The 19,294-nt window shown below is 36.1% G+C and overlaps 2 protein-coding genes across 3 annotated transcripts; one reads left to right on the top strand and one right to left on the bottom strand.

The window, feature by feature from the left end:
• The first annotated feature begins 886 nt into the window (after positions 1-886).
• Positions 887-12,315, top strand: cd63 (CD63 molecule). Its single transcript, XM_082144728.1, has 8 exons — positions 887-1,035; positions 3,336-3,420; positions 9,134-9,316; positions 10,664-10,738; positions 10,825-10,920; positions 11,424-11,567; positions 11,750-11,833; positions 11,933-12,315. The coding sequence occupies exons 2-8, from the start codon at positions 3,343-3,345 to the stop codon at positions 11,996-11,998; spliced, it is 726 nt and encodes a 241-aa protein (XP_082000854.1). The 5' UTR covers positions 887-1,035; positions 3,336-3,342; the 3' UTR covers positions 11,999-12,315.
• A 106-nt stretch (positions 12,316-12,421) lies between these two features.
• On the bottom strand, positions 12,422-17,868 carry letmd1 (LETM1 domain containing 1). Of its 2 annotated transcripts, none has more exons than XM_082144727.1 (9): positions 17,610-17,868; positions 17,143-17,297; positions 16,940-17,055; positions 16,769-16,851; positions 15,905-16,091; positions 15,697-15,798; positions 14,608-14,760; positions 14,411-14,507; positions 12,422-13,615 (listed from the first exon to the last, which is right to left on the bottom strand). In XM_082144727.1, exons 1-9 carry the CDS (start codon positions 17,726-17,728, stop codon positions 13,542-13,544), a joined length of 1,086 nt encoding a protein of 361 aa, XP_082000853.1. In that variant the 5' UTR covers positions 17,729-17,868; the 3' UTR covers positions 12,422-13,541. The 2 variants fall into 2 exon arrangements, with proteins under 2 accessions (XP_082000853.1, XP_082000852.1); XM_082144726.1 differs by having other exon boundaries at positions 17,143-17,300; positions 17,610-17,864.
• Positions 17,869-19,294: the final 1,426 nt, after the last annotated feature.

The following is a 19,294-nucleotide window of genomic DNA, read 5'->3' as shown; positions in this document are numbered from 1 at the left end:
AAGTATGGGGGACTGAAATAATTACCGAATCCCAGGAATGACCCAAAGGTGACTGTATTTGACTTAACTGAGAGAGAAACACTAATCTAATTAAACCTGAAAGTCTTCTACATTTGTTAGGATATGTAAAAACTCTTAAAAACAATGGCTCTGATTAAACTGAATGAAGAATTCCCTTTCCATTACAGCACAGATAAGATTGGCTTCCTTCAAATGATTGTAGTACATTTCATCAATTCCAGTCATCTGTTAAACTGATTTGATCTGGCCATGACAATGTCACAATAAAATGATATCACACTGGGTGTGAATGTGTAACGAGAAAGATGAAGCTAAATGGCTTCTAATCTCTCCTGGTGCCTTCAATATGTCAAATGATATTTACAAAACTGTAATAAAATGATAGATTGACTTTAGTTATCATAACGACTATAACTCTTTCTTAACACATTTATTAGTGGTATGGACTTGTTAGGGTTTTATATTTGATATCAAAATCATATGATGTGATATCTTTAATTTGTTATGTTTAGCTTTTCTTTTCTTTTTTTTGTCTCAGTGGTTTTGGACTTACCTGGTTACATTTACTTTTTTATCCTTCCATTGCTGGCATTGGCTGCTCACATGGTGGTGCTCATGAAAGGCTATTTTCATGATCATATTATGTGATTACATAATTTCTTATAAGTACAGTCTCGTCTTTATGAGTAAGACTTTTAATTTCGTTAAACAACAACAACAACAACAACTGAGTAAAATGTGACGCTTGAATTGTTGTTGATAACATCTGTCAACCATTATATACCATTTTAAGTGTTTATATATCTGACTGATTATATCTACATGATTTTCTTTACTAAGTTCAGCCTCATGCAGAGTAAGGGGTGGGGTGCAGTTAAAGGAGGGATCACATTTACACAGCGCACACATCGACTTGTCTCATATCCGTGAACTGTTGCTTCTTGCTTGGATAGAAAGCATCCAATTTTCAGTATACAGGTTTCCTGTACGCTAGACTGAACATTTTAACCAGAGGTAAGCGATCTCTCACCGATTAACGATATTTTCTCGGCAGGCGCGAGACACCTTCTGATTTTAAAATTAACGGAATTTTTTCAAGTAACTTTGTCTTGAGACTAAAGCGAAGGCCACATTTTTTCTTCGTTTGGGAAAACTTTGTTTGGGTTTCTTGTTTTCTTAAGTAATTAGTTTTGACTGGAAATCCTCGAAATTACACGCGGGGTGTAATTTAGTTAACCAAATGAATGGCCATATTGTTTCCTGTTCTTCGCGAGAAAGCTTCTTATGTCGTAGACTGAATTTTAACGCTCGTCTTTTCTGAGAGAGCGAGGCTCTAAAACTCTTCAAAACTTCAGACATATTGGTGGGTTTCTTTGTATCGAAGTTGAAAAGAATAAGGCGTTTGTATAACGCACGAGGAGGGGATTATCAAAACAAGAAATACCTAAGTATTTTGTCAGCAAGACGTGTCGTCATCATCATCATCATAAACATTTATTTATTTACAACTGGTTTACTGACGCAGTTAAATATAATGTAGGCATTTGAAAGCACATAAAAAAAAAAAAACTATATTTAAAACATGGAACTAAACTCTGACTGTTAATCTCGTGACCGCAGTCAGATGACGTTAAAACAGGTTACGCTTTCTCACGGTTTAACTTTGTTCCTTGTTACTGAAGAAGACGTGTCAATAGTTATATCATTTCTCACCAAATTAATATTCTGTTCGCTTGGCTAAAGAGAATGAGGACTATTACATTAGGCTACACACTGCTTTGACTCCAAAACCCATATTTTACCTACATTTATTTTGATTACGGGTATTTTTCGTTGTATCAAATTTCGTTGTATACCATGCAATGACAATAAAGGTAAAACTAAACTAAATAAACTTATTTTGTCTCCAAAAGCGTACATTGAGCATCTTTTACAGAAGAAGCTTTGAAATTTCCAATTTCTTAAAATACAGTAAAAAACACAATGTATGGTGATTTTGCATTTAGAATTCTTTTGTTTGTCTCTTGAGTTACTGTCTTGTAATACTTTGTCCTATAAGAACTGTCATCATACACTGAGACATTGGGTGCATCTCAATCAGCTCTCTAGTTCACTATGGGCACTGATTAGGGAGGCTGTCTCAATCTCAAAATCTCTCCCTAAAAAAATCCCACAATGCACCGCAAAAACATTGTTACATTTCTGAAGTGTGAAACAACACATCAGCCAACTCAATAAATATAATGACACGCGATAGAAGATTTTGAAAAGACAAACCACTTTTTTATTATATGTCCGCATAAATACACATCACTAGACCGGTAGCGAACACGTCTAGTTAACATTTATAATTAATATTCGCCTGAAATGTAAGGATATGTATCAAAACAATGTGTTTAAACAGCATAAAAATAATATAAAAAACATACAGGTTTTTGTGCCTGTTGTTGATTAATACCAGCGGTGCAGTCTACACCGTTGCACGTTGATGATGTACGAAGTCATGTCGCTGGAAATTGAGTAATCGCTGTCCCAATGTGAGCCAGGGTCCTTACTCTTACCAGTGCCCGGATTCGTGTACACGATATACTGATTGATGAGCTAGGGAGCTAATTGATACACACCCGTTGTATTTTAGTCGTGTGGTTAAGTATAACATGTCCACCCTGGAAACTCTTGGGGGAAAGAATATAACTTTTTAAAAAGGATATAGTCATCTGTACTGTTTTCTTTTTCAATCACAGCTTAATAATATCAACATGAAATATGGACATTTCAATTAAATGGTATAGAAGGATAAAGTTCTACATGGGCACTTTTTATTTTTTTTTAATGGGAATCGTTGTTGTTTTTTCCAGAATTTTTTTTATTAATGAGAAATTGATTTTTATATGGAAATAAAACAAAAAAAAATCTGGATTTTTTTGTCACTCAGTTTTTAAAATAGTAAGAATATAAGATTAAAAGAATTTAAACTTGACCGGGATGACATGAAAACTTAAACATCAAAGTTTCAATGGCCAAAAAACACTAAATTGTCAAAATGACCCTTATATTGTTTATACTTTATTTCTTCTTTACATATTCTGGCCTTTTGACACTGTTTTAGTTTATTACTTTGATGGTTTGTTTCAATTGCTTGAAAAGGATATTTAACTTTCCACGATATACAGTTAAATATTAGCCTCATTTAGCTTGTGTCAGAAAACTGACCTATATTGTTCCAGCATGTTTTAACCTTGCGGGTATAAAGGGCAGTTGGTGTGGTTGTAGGTACTTTTGTTTATGTGTTTTTACTTTCACTTTATTTTCAGGACTTTTATGAAAAGCGCCATGGCTGTAGACGGAGGAGCAAAATGTGTCAAATACCTGCTATTTTTCTTTAATTTCATCTTCTGGGTGAGTAACAACTAATGTCTGGATTATTAATGTCATATTTCGCATTAGCTAGGGCATGTGCCATAACTGACCATTTCCCTGATTTGTCGTTGACTTTATTGTGAAAGATTTAGACCAAAACCTTCTTTCCTAACACTTCCTTTTTACAATTCATGCTTGCGTCACCTTCACTTTAGTTTAGCTACTGTGAGAGGCTTTGACATAAAAGGAGAAACAAAATAGACTTTTTTTTTTTCTCTACTTCCCAAATAGGTCTTATGGTAAATGCATGAATCACCTCACAAAGTTTTAAGGGGTTCTAGTAACTAATGACGCTCACTTTTAACAGTCAAAGAGTTCAGGGGGCCTCCACAGGGGGAGTTCAGTTTCCTCTTATGGTGACTAAGACATTTCCCAGCAATCAGGAAAACGTGTTTCCTGGCTATGCCACATGACTGGAAAACCGTCAGTTTGTGTTGACATGTAGATCAAATTATGAACATGGGTTTACTCAGAGAGTGGATAAACCTTCTTGTTGGCACATTGCATGTAGCCTGGCTAACGTCAGACCACATCTCATTGAGACGTGGTCTGGGAACCATATGTTAATTTTCTCGTATTTGAGGCGTGGTTTACGAATGCCCAGAGTCGTTTATTTGGCGCTACGAATGTCTATCAAATTCACCTGTACGTAGCTCATAGCCAATCGTTTCAATTATTCCAGATGAAGCATGTAGAGCGGCAGAAATTCGACGAGGAAGAAGACGAAATAAACTTGCGTTCTAAACTACTTAGAACACTATCTAAGGCTGCATCGAAAGGTAACTTCGCGTCTGATGCCATGTTGGATCCATAGATATAAACAAACTGCTTCGGTGTGTCGCATAAATGTCGTCATCGTCTTGCTGCTCCCTCCCCGTTCTGTGATTGGATCCCTTTTTGAGGGGAAAATCTGGTCCATGGTGTCCAGACTGCCTAGCAGCGTGAATAAAATCGCACCGCGCTCAAGGCAGCATGGGGAAACCCAGGCTACATTGCATGCTTAAAGGGAATGGAAATATTGTGGTGAACTCAAAATAAACTACACTGATGCACATTGTTTATAATTTCATCAAATTAATGTGTCCCAACTTGTGCAAAGACACAATGCAGCCATTTAAAGGTATGAAATTAAAATGTGCATAATGCAAAAATGTTTGTTTTTGTATTAGAGTGTTTATGACTGTCCTTTAGCAGTTAGCTGATAATGTAGGCTTCCTTTTAGGTAATGGAAACATAGCACTTCATCCAAGCAAGTTTGTTTGATCACACAAAGCACTGCTTGTTTCACATACTCATCTTGTGCTGTTGGTGTTGACATTGTTTGGTGTCTAAGCGTTCCCTGGTGTAAGCGTGCACACCACACACTCTGTTTACAATGTAACCTGAGCATTAAGTGGAATGTTTCCTGAAAAAAAAGAAAAAAAAGATTCTTGCATGTGCAGCGCTCTGTCCTTCAAATTGACAACATAGCTGCAGCTGCTAATGGCCTTTACTTGTTTGAGTTGACAGCTTGTTTCTCAAATATAGCTCACTTCGCACCTACACAATCTATGCTTCCTGTGATCACACACAATCATGCTGACTTTGGACAGCTTCAATTTTCTAAACAACATTTAAGCTTTTTAAGATGGTCTGAGATGAAAGATGAACTGACTTACCGTATATACTTTTTCCAATGACTGGAGAAGATTTTAAACACTGACTGTGAACACCAACTGAACGCAACTGTCTCTGACTCGGCGCGTTTGGGCATTATCAGTCATGTATTAAATTACATTCATAATCGGCCTTACAGTTGTTAAGTATGTCCCTGGCTTAACCCTTGTGTTATGTTGCGGGTCAATTTGACCCATTTAGATTTTATAGTTGCTGGAAATACTGGTTAACCTATGTTTTTTTTTTTTGATATTTTGTGACTTTTTCTCATTTATCATCATGAACATGCATGCAGAGTTTCAACATGCTGGTGTTTGACATATACAAACAAAATTACTGTTCCTTTCGTGATGTTCGCGGGTCAATTTGACCCGCATATTTTAACGCTCTAAGGCAACTGTACGGACCCAAAATAATAACATTTCTCGGTTATACTTTGTTTTTGTTTTTTTTACTACCTTATGAAGCTAAAAAATTAGGTTTTCCACACTTATTTCAATACAGAAAAATATTTTGTCAGCCACAGATGGTAAAAATTACCTATCATTTATTTTTTCAAGCTACCTGAAATAATATTAAAAAAAAATTTCTTGATATTTTGTGACTTTTTTGCATTTATCTTCATGAACATGCATGCAAAGTTTCAACATGCTGGTGTTTTTTGTTTTTTTTTGACATATACAAACAAAATTACTATTACGTTTGTGATGTTCGCAGGTCAATTTGACCCCCATAGGCTATTCAAAAGCAACTGTACAGACACAACATAAAAACATTTATTTTATGTATCAACTGGGCATCAACTCCAGTTCTAAAGTGTATCTAAAAGTGCTCTAACCCAAACCAAACACTTGAAAAAGCTAAATCATGGTGTTCAGAGTTAATTGCAAATTACAAATGAAAATCTTTGACAGACGCAGATAGTAAAATAAGCTCTCATTTATATATTCAAGATATCTGAAATATCTTGAGACTTCGACATAGACTGCAGGAAAAATTAGCTCAGATTAATTGATTAATTGTTCAGTTATGATGTTCTAAGCAAAAAAACAAAACAAAAAAAAGTTTAAAAAAAATGTATATTCAAATATATATAAATATAATGTATATTTAAATTTTGTCAAAGCAAAACATGGTTAAAAAACATTTTCATTAAATCATATCTTCAGATATATATTTTTTTGGAATATTTGACAAATGTTGATATTAAAAGTTTACAGTTTGTACCTGAATCTTTGTTGTTTTTCATAGTGTGATTTTTGAGGAATTGTATTGAATCCAATGCGGGTCAATTTGACCCGGACCATAAGGGGAGTGCACAGAATTCCAACATAACACAAGGGTTAAGGTGAGGGTATTAGTTATCTGGATGTGTATGTTAGTGGATGCATATGATTAATTCTATTTTATTATATTATATATTACAGCATTATGTATATTATTAAGGGAATTAGTTATTTAGGAATGTTGATGTTCTGAGCAGTTTCTGGAATTCTTAAGTTTTAGATTTCATTTACTCACAAATTGTTAAACAGCTGAAAATCACTAATGAAGGGAATTAGGGAATTTCACCTTTAATAATTAAAAAAATGTAAATGAATTGTGTACCACAAAAATAGCTTTCATTATGGTATTCAATGAACATCAAAATAATGCTGTGAAAATGTCCACAATCATAAAGAAGCAATAGGAAATTTTACCCACAAGTTTTACAGAGGTTGTGCGGGAAGAACACAGATGTGTACAGTACTATTCAGACGGGTTTGAAAACAGTATGTGTGAAGCGAATATACTTAACTTTCCCAGGGAAAATTTGTTCCATCTGGAAATTACTTTTCTACATGGAGACTTTCAACTGTGCTTATAGACAGCAATTGAAACACATTTCACATGTTTCGTACTGTTTTTTTAAAATAATTAAACAATTTAAGTAAACGTCTTTTGAACTACATTTACATTGGATGGATTTCCTGATACAAACCAGACATGCAACCTTTAACAATTCCAGTGACTTACAGAGAATTACAGTTGTGTTTGCTTTCTGAACTAGAAAAGAAAATTGTGCAGGTTTGTGCTGGGAAGTTGGTATTCAAATGTCTCTCGTATATATTTTTCAGTGAGAGATTGTAAAGTTCAGCCTCAGTCATGTGATTGATCTTCCTATTTACGATGGCATCATGTGATGTGACTTCTCCATACGAGTTTCAACATTCATCTGTGACGCATTCAGTCAAGTAATGCCAAAGGCTAGCCGGAATATGGTTGGAAACCGCTCCTTATTTAGGACATTGTCATGTGTTTCTTTGTAATAATAGACACTCCTGGCAATTTCACTACATATCTTTATTTCATTCAGCAAATGAAACAGGATTCCTCCTGCTATTGTTTCCTCTTTGTCTATACCATGCAGGTGCCTACCTGCTGCCACTTATTACCCTCAAATATTTACACTGGTGTTGCTTTGTATGTTTAGCCGGACCAGTGTAGTCATTAAAGTTGTTCTGGGTTGTTGACTAGCCGTGACGCCCATATATTCTACATTTGTACAGCTGACACATACATATTACTAAACATCCTTTACACTTTCTCAGTGGTGCAGTTCAGTACTAATTTACTTGGAATATTTACACAGTACGCTATCTGTGTGATGATGGCACGTCATTTTCTGATTGCTGACAAACTTTACATAGCTTGATGAATAGATATTGCGAGCCAGCGTCATTGGCAAAGGAGTGTACCGAAGGTTTCAAAGAATCTCATGGTTCTAATAACTTTCCCACACCTAATTACAACTCACTTTTTAAATGTAATTTCTCTCTTTAATGCTCACCAACATCCTGAAGTGAAATTTAGGGTTAGGCAACAGAATAATGCAATTTTACACAAGGTACCTAGTTGATAAAACTATTAATTAGTACTTATTCTAAATGCAAAGATTGCAAAAAATGCTAGTGGTTCCCAACCCTGGTCCTGGAGTGTCCCCAGCACTGCATCTTTTAGATGCCTCGTTAGTAAAGACTCCAAGCAGAGATGCGGTGCCTTCATAAATCCTCTCCCGTTGCATCATGGGATGGTAAAGTGTCCATCGAATGCGCACTTCAGAATCTCGAGGGAAGTAGCAGGTCATCCGGGTACTTTTTGATACTGTAACGTAGGTTAGTAGCCTATTCGATTTCGAATGCAGCGATGGTCTTATTATTGGGAGATACGAGGGTCCGTGGCTCTACCATTGAAGAAAGCGTAACGGCCAACTTGGATCATGTGTGCCTTAAAGGGATATTTCACCGCTGGAAAGATGAATGTGTATTTAAATTGGGTCATTTATGTAGTAGAAATGTGAAATTATTTTAGTGCCTTCTATACTGAGAAAGTGTGAATGTATTTTTGGCTCATGTGGATGAAAGACTACAACTCCCAGAATGCACTTGCTTCGCTGCCCTACGAGGCCACACTCCCAAGCCACGCCTACCGGTTACAGAGGGCAGTATCGGAAGAAATGATACAACTAGGCTACTAGTTGACTCGAAACTGAAAAGACGCCGTTTTATCATGAGATCCCACCCCCTATGGGCGGGTTGAAAACATGCGGAACGAGCTCCAACTACTGGCTGTAGTCTCTAGCCTCTGGCCAAAAAAGCGTGACGATTTTTGCGTCCTCTGAGTTTTTTTTCCTGACACACAATACAGAAATCTCTCGTCTCAGGGGGACATGAGACCTGAAGTCAGGTCAACTTTATGATAATGAGCTATGACGCGGTTCGGCGGCAACCAATCGGAATGTAGAAGTCCTCCGCTTGAGAGGATTCCAAAGAACGCAGTCAAGTAATTCGATCTACGTCAGAGCGTCCCCGCATCTTTCTACGCCGTCGTTGGCAGGGCGGCGAGAGCGAATAAGAGATTAGGGAACCATTGAATAGGCCATCAGAATTGGTCATTTTAATAATTGGATAATTTGAGAATGCAAATACATGGTATGTCTTCTGTTCACTGTTTTTCACACTGACTTTTCTACTCTCTCCCTGTCTCTCATCCCCAGCTGTGTGGCCTGGCCTTAATAGTTGTGGGGACATTGGTCCGTGTTTCATACATCAACACGGCCATCCTCAAAGAATACTCTGGCTCTCCTCTAGTGGTGATAATAGTGGGAGTCGCTATCTTCTTCATCGCATTCTTTGGCTGCTGTGGCGCCTGGAAGGAGAATCAGTGCATGGTCACCTTGGTAAGGATATGTGACAAATATTTGTGTTCTAGTGCATGGATTGATATTTTATTTACAGTGATTCTAGTAGATGTGAACTAGTCATTGTTCAGACTTTTTCGCTAAGATAAAGGAAATGGTCTACTGGGTAGGGTTGCTTCAGCCATTTGTAAGGTCTTGTTTGCACCATTTATTCTTAATGCTCAGCTAGTAGGTGTAAGCTCTTCATAAACAAATGCTTAGTCACAGAGTATGACATGACATTTACCTTTATTGATTATCCAATTAAAAAATGTAAATAGGAGGTCATGCACTTCAGTTTTAACTTGTTAGGTTTGTTTTGATCTAATTTACCTCATGTGGGACCAACAACTCTGTAATAAATGTTGTAATCTCATTTGAATGGATATATATGCATGCACCCCCCCCCCCCCCCCCCCATTTTTCCAGATTTGATCAAAAGTATTAACAAAATTTTTTAATTTAATATAAATATTTCCAATTTGTCTATTATTATTATTTATTGTGATCTATTACTGATTTTATTATTTCCATATTTTATTGTATAATACATTTAAATATGTAAAGATAATAAAGATTCAGGAAGTACATTTTAAAATAATCAGGAGCAATAAATAAAACTAACAATAGATAATACTAATGCAATAAATACTAGTAATGTGCAAATTGACAAATGTTTATTTTATTATTAAAATCTGGCATGCATTGCGGTAGTGAAAATTAAAATTTTCATGGAACTGGAACCAATGATGACAAATAAATGTATAGGGGTGTATATGTCAACTACTGAAATATTAAGTTTATATGTGGGGTTATGTTTTAAATAAGTTTAGTGGTGCAGCACTCTAATATGTAGTATTGCCCAAGTAATTTAGTACACATATAAACAACATCTAGACTAAATTTCCAATAAGTTGCTGCTGATGCTTTTGTTTAAATGCTGACTGCTGTAAAACTGCTGTATGTCTGTTAAAGGAACACTCCACTGTTTTTTCATATTAAACTATGTTATTCCCTTAAGCGATAGAGTGCACGCACTGAGACGATAGAGGTATGTATCAACTCATCTTAGTTTAGGGAATAACATAGTTTAAAATGAAAAAACGGTGGAGTGTTCCTTTAATGCTGTTGACATGGTCAACACATCGCTAACAGGTTAAACCAGATTTCTTCTTACACAACACTTAATTTGAAGAATAGATATGTATCTGCATATTTGACTGAAATGGAAAACAACCCAACACTGACCAGCTCTCAATAAAATCATTCAATTCTTTAAGATGTAATTTCTTAACTTGTCATTCCTCACTTTTATCATTCACCTCTCCTCTCTTTGTTTTCTCCTAGTTTGCTGTTCTTCTCTCCCTCATCATCATCATTGAAATTGGAGCCGCCATCGCTGGATATGTCCTCCGTGCGAAAGTGAGTACTCTTCTAATTCCTACTTTATTGCTATCAACCTGTTTTCCAGTACCATTTGGCTCCTAATAATCTCTGTTTTTCTGCAGCTGCCTGATGTTGTGGATAAAGGTCTCAAGCTCATGATCGCAGAATACAACAACACACAAGATGACCGTGACGCCGTCGATACTATGCAGAAGGGGGTCGGTAAAACCAAATCTATCACGTTTCGGAAAGTCCAAAAAGCCTGCTTGTCTGAACAAGGCCTGTGATCCTGCTCTGATTTCCATTTTCATGTGAATGACGCGTGTCTCGAGTCTCTCCAGCCTTGTTTGCTTATGCCATCTGTTAATTTTAAACTGACATCCTGCTTCCTCTTGTGCCGTCATGTGGCTAAACTTCAGCTCAGACCCTGTATGTATACTTGCTCTACATTTTTGAATGGGTTTTAGTTCAGTGAATCATTCTGCTGGATCATGTGCTCTCTTTAGGTGATCTCTGCTTTTGAAGGGAAATGTATTAATGGATTAACTCTATGTAAAATGATGTGTTTATTTGTTTCTGTGTTTTAAATTAATTTAGGGCTGTCAAATAGATTAAAATAATTACGTTTTGCCATTAAAACAATCAGCTCTTTTTTTATATACACACACCAGACAGAGTGTATTTTAATTTGACTGAATATGAATGTATGTCTTTCCTATAGCTCAAGTGCTGCGGAGGAAACTCCTCTGATGATTGGGTGAACTTCAGCGCCACTCACTTATCGGTCCCAGACTCCTGCTGTATAAATGTCACCAAGGGCTGTGGTATTGGAGCTATTCACGATGGCAAAAAAATCTACACGGATGTAAGAAACTTTCTTTATTATTGAAATAGTACACTAGGTTTTGGCTACTTGATTCTTCTGTACTGTGGCATTTTCACAAAGTCTATAAACATTAAAAACAATTCTTTTTTTATAACGTTCAAAATGTTTGGACAGAACATGTGAGACACTAGAGACTAAGACTTTGTGTTTGTTTAATACAGGGATGTAAACCCGCTTTGGAGAAATTTCTAAAGGATAAAACTCTGTGGTTTGCTGTGGGAGCTCTGGTCGTTGCGTTTGTGCAGGTGAGACCTGCAATATTGTTTTACCTGTTGTCTGCACACAAGAACCTCAGTGCAAACTCCCCTTCTTCGTACACTGATAATTTTTTTTGTTTTTTGTAGATCACGGGGCTTGTGCTGGCCTGCATTCTGATGCGAGCCATCCGCAGCGGCTATGAGGTCATGTGATCACGTCCAGTCACTTAAAGCTCTTAGAGACTTTTCAGTTTTTTTTGTTTTTTTTAACCATTATATAAATGCAAATTATTTTCCCTCTTGCTGTGTAAGTTGACAATACACATTTTCACTGAGAGTGAAATATATCTTTTTCTATGACTAATCCAGTATATTAGTCTCCTGTTAAGTCTGATTTATTCTTAAGAATTCTGTCTTTACTACCATGTTGATATTCCTTTGGGTTACAGGACTACAATGGATTACTGAAATGCCAAATTTTATACATTTACAGAACATTGTCAAATAAAAGAATGAAATGTTCTAAACAAGTTTGTCCTATTTAAGTTCATTTTGTTATATTTGAGTTACTAATATTTGTCACTACTGTAGTTTCTGAATCAATGCTAGGTTGATAAGGGATGCAAACAGAGACCATTAAGTTTGAAGTCTTTTAATAGAAGTTCTGATATTTTCACGTTGCGTTGACTATGTACTATCATACTTTTCAGTGACATGTTAACACTGAACCAAACAGCATTCTATTTATATATAAAATACAAAATAATGCAACACATTTGGCAACATAAAAAGATAACAGCATGTATTGCACCGTGTTTATAGCTGTGTTCTTAAGTAAAAAGGCACCTGTTAAAAGGCTGAATAAGATCATTTTAGAATCTGACAAAACATAACTTTAATGCTTTGACCAAACAGCCCAGTGCACACAGCAAACAACTTCTTATTGGATAGAACAAATAACAAGGTGCAATAATCTTTGTGTAATTTTGGGATCTCAAAAATAAATATTAACATAAACTTAATTAAAATGAGTATATGCAGCATTATAGAACTTAGCTTAATATATTAAAGAATACACTTTATCTCCAGTATCCAGGCTTTGTAAACCTCTTTCCAGTTTTAACATCGGATGTAAACCATAAAAACTGGGTTGCTTTACATATTAAACATCCCAATAGTGATTAGTTTGTCTTACTAATACACCAGAAAAATGAACAAGATAGGTGATACTTGTCCTTGGTTCAGTGCTGATTTTTAACGTATACAAAATGCCACAAAACAATTCACAAATGATTGTGCTCCACGAACAACTATATTTAGAATGAATGTCTGAAGACCAATGAGCTTTAATTCCAAATGGATGCATTTGGCACATGTTCAGTGTGCTTTTTGTAGCGTGATCTCAGTGTATTGTTTTGCAGTGTATTGTCACCCTGTCTCTATGGAAGAAAAATGAATGAACTTATTCCACAAATTCCAGAATCTCAATTGGGATCTTTCAATGACAATCTCTCTCCTGTCTGTTCCTCACTCAAGTAAACCAAATCTCCAGAAAACAAATTTAGAGCACAGCACAACATTTAAAATGGAATTATTCAGAAACATAAAATTCCCTTGATTACAAAAGTAACATAACTAAGCCAAAGGACTGGTACAATAAAGCTTGTGTTGCGCTGCTTTAATTTGCATACAAGATTCTTTTGTTCCCATGTTGCATTTTGGGTGTGGTGGTGGAGTCATCTGCTTCCTCTCGAGGTCAGTGACGTGGGTGTTTAGGGTAGTTTACAGTGAGCAGTACCATACAGTGCAGATAGAGGGAGGTCTCTGACTCTGGTCAAACAGGAAGGAAACGCAATGCCACAATGAATGTGCGACACAATTGTCATGTCAATAGTTTCAAAAGCAAAACAGTGGTTTACTCTGTAATATTTCTCATGCCATTTAACAAAAACTCATAATGACCCATTAAAAATATGATTCATTCATCACACTGCATTGCATTGTGGGATACAGTATCCAGGGAAATGCACTGTGTTGTAAACTAGACATTTTGTCAAATGGTTATTGCATACAGCAAATTTACATAGTGCACAATATACACACACTGCATTAATGGTAATGTCGGAATTACCGTAATTACGAGATTCAGATTTGTAAAGTGTTCCCCAAATTGTACCACCTGACCACTGAAAAAGTCACATGGAACCATTCCAAATGGCGGTGGCTTCAGCAGAAAAATTTAGTTTAGTAGTTAAGTCAATTTCTGTTTAATAATTCCTTTAACTGACTATTGATAATGTCTTACAAATGCCAGATTAATCTAAAAATAATTGAAAAACATACAATACAGTTTGATGTAGCTAGAACAGAGTTAGATAACTAACTTAAACATTTAATGTTTATTAAATAAGCATTTGCATAACAACTGTTACTTGTTTTATTGTGGTTTTGTCTGTACTCGAATTATACATTCATTTTGTGTGGTGTTAACATAGAAACAATAATCTGAGGATGTGAGCCGCTAGTTAAACGTTGAACGCAATATAATATATATATGAACGCAATATAAGCGTAGTATGCTAGCACTCTCTTGTGAACATAGCTTTGATTTCATGGCTTATGTACCTTTGAGGTGTGTTGAGAACTGCAACCACTGTGTGAGCCATTCCCGGCACTGTGCGGGACTCAGAAGCTCTGGATTCAGCCCTCTCACGTAACATGCCTAGGAGACGTGACGTAAAAGTGACACATTATCCTTCAAAAATCACAAAATAAAGGCTGCTGACAGAATGTAATGGGCAAAATAAGGAGCGACCTCTGACCTCTCTGAGCTCTGTGTCGTTTAACTGATGCAAGCCTAATTGAACAATGCTGCGGTCAAGCTGCATGAGCTCTAAGGCATGGCTGTTCAAGCGTCGACCAATCCAGAAGCCTGGGAGGCGGGGCGTCAGGAACAGCAATGGACAGAGGTTTCTCTGCAAATATATGTATATGTTCGCATTTAGCAGACTCGTCTTTGTCAATTTGTCAAAGAGACAATGTAATATTCAGTCAGATTTATTAGACAACTAGATTAGGAAGCAAGCTAGAAAAGTTTTTTTTGTTTTTGTTTACATTTTAAAGACATTTTTAAGTCATGATGAAACGGAAGTAGTGACAGAGCTTTTCTTCCATTATGTGGCGTAACGTTACATCTAAGTGTAACGGATTATCGAAAAAAGGTAGGGACTAGGTTCTATGCATCGTTGTTGATTGGATTTTGAGATTTGCACTGAAGGCAGATGAACGTAAGCTAGCAGAGGAGGGGTTTAAGTGGACTAAGGGTACATGATGTACTAAAAACGGAAAAGTTTCCTTTGCATTTTAAATTTTTTTGCGTACAGACAACAACGTTGTCAAAAGTTCACCCAGAGCCGCAAAAAAACGACAAACAACCCTGTATTAAGCATGACAGGACAGTATTTGTCGATGTTGCCTTGTAAAGAAACACTTCGCGCCAATAGACTGAACACATAATATGCATTCGCATGACGTCACCGTTTTCACAAATTCATGTTTTTATAGTTTACATGGAGACGATAATGGTATTGTTTTTAAAAACGTGCATTTTCAGGCCCCAAGAACACCATTGTTGTGTAATTGAACGGCCAAACGCGTAAAAAGTTTTCCGTTTTTAGTTGAAAATGAGTCGTCTAAACGCCCCCTAAAGGACTGGAGAGGTCCTGCAAATGTCACCAGAGAGAAGTCTTTCGTTTTCACCTGAAGGTCCAGTTGACTAGATGAATGAAACATGCACAGATGAATTGTTCACAAAAAGATTTATAACATACATTTAGAAAATAGATTTTAAACAAGTAACAAACTTTCAAAATGCAATTCATTGTGCAGCTGGCTAATTATTTGGAGCTCACCATCTGATCTGCATACATTTTCTTGATACCTAAGGGAGGTCCGGAGAACAATGTTCTCACTGCATGGACATCAGACACTACAGGATGGACTCCATGTCGCACCTGCAGACACATATTTATATTTATTAAAAAGTCAACATCTGAATAAAACAACTCAAAAAGGCTATAATTATACACATGAGTAATATCATGAATTAGTTCAGGCTACCTTACTGCAGAGCTCCATGAGGCGGCTTTTAAGTCGGCTGTCTTGGACAGAAGTGGATGTGCTCTCCAGCCCCTTTACTATAGGCCAGTGGTGCTGTGCCCTCTGGGAGTGGTACACCCTCTGAAACTCCACCAGCTGCTGTGGGGTCCAGAAGTGCCGGATCAGAAGCTGGCGAGGATAGAAGTACCTAGAGGGCAGAATTGTGGAGGAAAACAGAAGCAAAACAACACCCTCCATTCAATATGGCTGTACAACAATAATAAAAACCACTGTTATTATTATTCAAAATAATTTTATTTCATTATTATTCAAATTAAAAAAATTAAATCAATAAAGAAATATTACACTGCAATAATACTATCAAATAAAAAGCAGAATATTTAATAATAATTATTATAATAATAAACATTACTATTACAAATATTTTTCTTTTCTTATTAAAATTTTAAACATTAAACAAATCAATAAAGAAATATTACTATTGCAATAATACTGTAAAATAAAGAGCAGAATATTTTATAATTATAACAACAAACTATTTTTATTATTATAATATTTAATTATTACATTTTAAAAATTAAATCAATAAAAATACTATTGCGATGCTATTGTACTGTAACATTAAAAGCGTATTTATTAATGATAATTTATTTATTTTAAAACACATCCATTTTTCCCTTGGATTTACACTCTTCACATCCCTGAGGATGAACGGATTATTGAATCAATGAATGGAAGAGTGACAGATAATAAAGCAAACATTTAATACTCAATATTCATCAATCAGTATCAAAGATACAGAAATACTTCATAATTGCAAAAAAAACACAGAATAATCAGCAGTGTAGCATGATAAACACTCACATAAGGATAAAGACCAGATAGTTGGCAAAAGGAGGTATTGATATGATGACCAAGGGAATGGCTTTGATTAAGTCCCTGCGGACCTGAAAGCAACACACAAAAAATGACATTTTAATAAAACTTATGACAGCAATATATCCCGTAAATGTCTGCTTCAGTTCTTCAACCCACCTGCCTGAGTTTCTCCAAATCACGGTAAGACACATTCTGGTGCTCTACGCTGTCACTGAACATGCGAGTCATGATTCTTCTCACTTCTTGAGCATCTTGAAACAGGAGCCGGAACCCTTTATACAAAAACACAAAACCTATATCATAACACATCTTCTGGAGATGGTCTGAGGTTTAATAATCCAGTACTAATTTTAAAATACCTTTCATAAAAGTGTGATAGAGAGCATAAAAGCGTGGAAAGCGCCGCTGCAAGAATCTCTCATACTTCTCATTGACCCACTTCAGCCTGGACACAATGCTTTGACCAATCCCACGTCTTGCTTGTGAAGGTGAGTAGTGTCTAACAAACCACAAACTAGACAGACAGGCAGACAGAAATAAATATAAATAAATAGATAGATAATAAAAGATGATGTGTTGCTGTCACAACAGGGCAGGGCATGTACTGTATTTCCTGATTAACCCAATGCATTTTATTCTATTTCTACAAAAACTAAAGGGAGAATAGACAATGAGAAATACTTAATGTTGTCTAGTACTATTTATCATATTCAGACTCATTTTATAACGACTAATCTATATGCAAACTATCCTAGCTAAGGGAATATGCCTTCAAATGATCGATGCCTATAAATGATCATTTATATGAACTTATTATAAATAGTACCTGGATTTTGTGGAAGCCAATCTAGGTGTGCAAAGACTTGCTTTGACCCCGACAGGTTGTTTTCCATACAGTAAGATCACAGAAGCCCCGCGGCATACCCATCTACAGGACAGCGCCATCTTGGACTGAGCAGCTGACAGTTCTACGTAGGCGTGTCTTCAGAGAATGGAATGCGGGCGCGGCACTGTGATTGGCTGCTGCAATTACCACATAAACAGTAACCAATGCGCACAACGTTTTTTTTTTTTTGGCGTTGACCGCAGTATTTGTGTGATAGGAGTCTTTATTTCAAAACTGATGATGAGCAAAAAAGTACAAGCACAATAATGAGGTTTATCACTTATAACACATACCCTAATGATAACCAGTATCTTTATTACAGATTAATGAGGTAATACTTTTCGGCTGAAACCTCATGGCGTGTTTAAGACTTTTAAAAAAGAACTCACCACACTCAAAAAAAAAAAAATCTCCCATTTGTAGTCATCTAATTTAACTTAATATAATATTTTAATTGTTTTATTGTATTTTATATAAACCCGTTTAGGTATATTTTTTGTTTGTTTCATGTCTGAATTTGGAAATACAGTATTGACTATAGTACATCATTATGAGAGTAATACAATAATGACGAAACAAATGAAGGCTTTTAAATAGAGCATTTCAATTTAGAGTTTAGGGACTGTTCGTTTTTTATTTTATTTAAGGGGCTACCGGAGGAGTTTTGAGATCTATTGTCAAAATAGACTTGACCCTCCCTTCCCCAGCAATACATTTTTCTATGACCCTCCAAAATGATTGTGAATAAAGGCATGACCCTCCCCGATAATTTGATTACTTTACTGATTTGCGATTGGCAAAGATGTTCAGATAGCCATTGTTTTTTTATACAACCATGACAAATGACTTAACCTCTGCTTTCTCATCTTATACATCACACTCATTATGTAGATTTCAGTAGATTTACTCACTAACATTGTTGTGGAAACAGCGCACATTCTATCAGCTGCAGTTCTGGCGCCTCAGACCCGCCCGTGACGTCACGACGCGGTTACGTGCGCTCTGGTTGGCAGAAGAAAAGTAATGGCCGCTTGCTGCGCAGCACAAACACTTGCTACTTAAGAAGTAATTCACTTGAATACAAGTATAGCCTACTGAAAAGTAATATGACAAGTAAGAGTAACTTATGATGTTCCAAGAAATCCCTTATATGGACACAGGCATCCAGATTTTGACTGGAGCACATCCCAAAGACTTTCAATGAATTTAAGGTCTGGACTCAGGAGCCGATTCACAAGTGAAAATTATTCTTCATGCTCCCTCCCAACTATTCTTTCACAATTTGAGCCTAATGAATCTTGACATTGTCACCCTGGAGCTCAAGTAAAAGTAGCACAATTTAGTTACACTCAAAAAGATTTTTAAAGAGAATGAAAAAAGTACACAAGCACTGTAACGATTTGTGATTACCTTTCAACCTGTTTATTTTATTGTAGCCTAAATATTGTACTATTTTTGTACAACCAGGTACAGAATTGGACATCAGTACTTTAATATAATTCTAGACCTGGTCAGTTTTGGTGGTGCTGCGCTGTATAATCTCGATGTGTTCAGTGCAGATGAAGCCGTTGATCTGGAGATTGTCTGGGCTTTTGCTGCAATTCTCACTCAGGTGATATGGATCA

Source organism: Leuciscus leuciscus (genome assembly GCF_965113295.1).
Source record: "Leuciscus leuciscus genome assembly, chromosome: 18".
NCBI classification, from domain to species: Eukaryota; Metazoa; Chordata; class Actinopteri; order Cypriniformes; family Leuciscidae; genus Leuciscus; species Leuciscus leuciscus.
The sequence above is the reverse complement of the archived record's forward strand: the minus strand, read 5'-3'. Positions and strand labels throughout refer to the sequence as shown.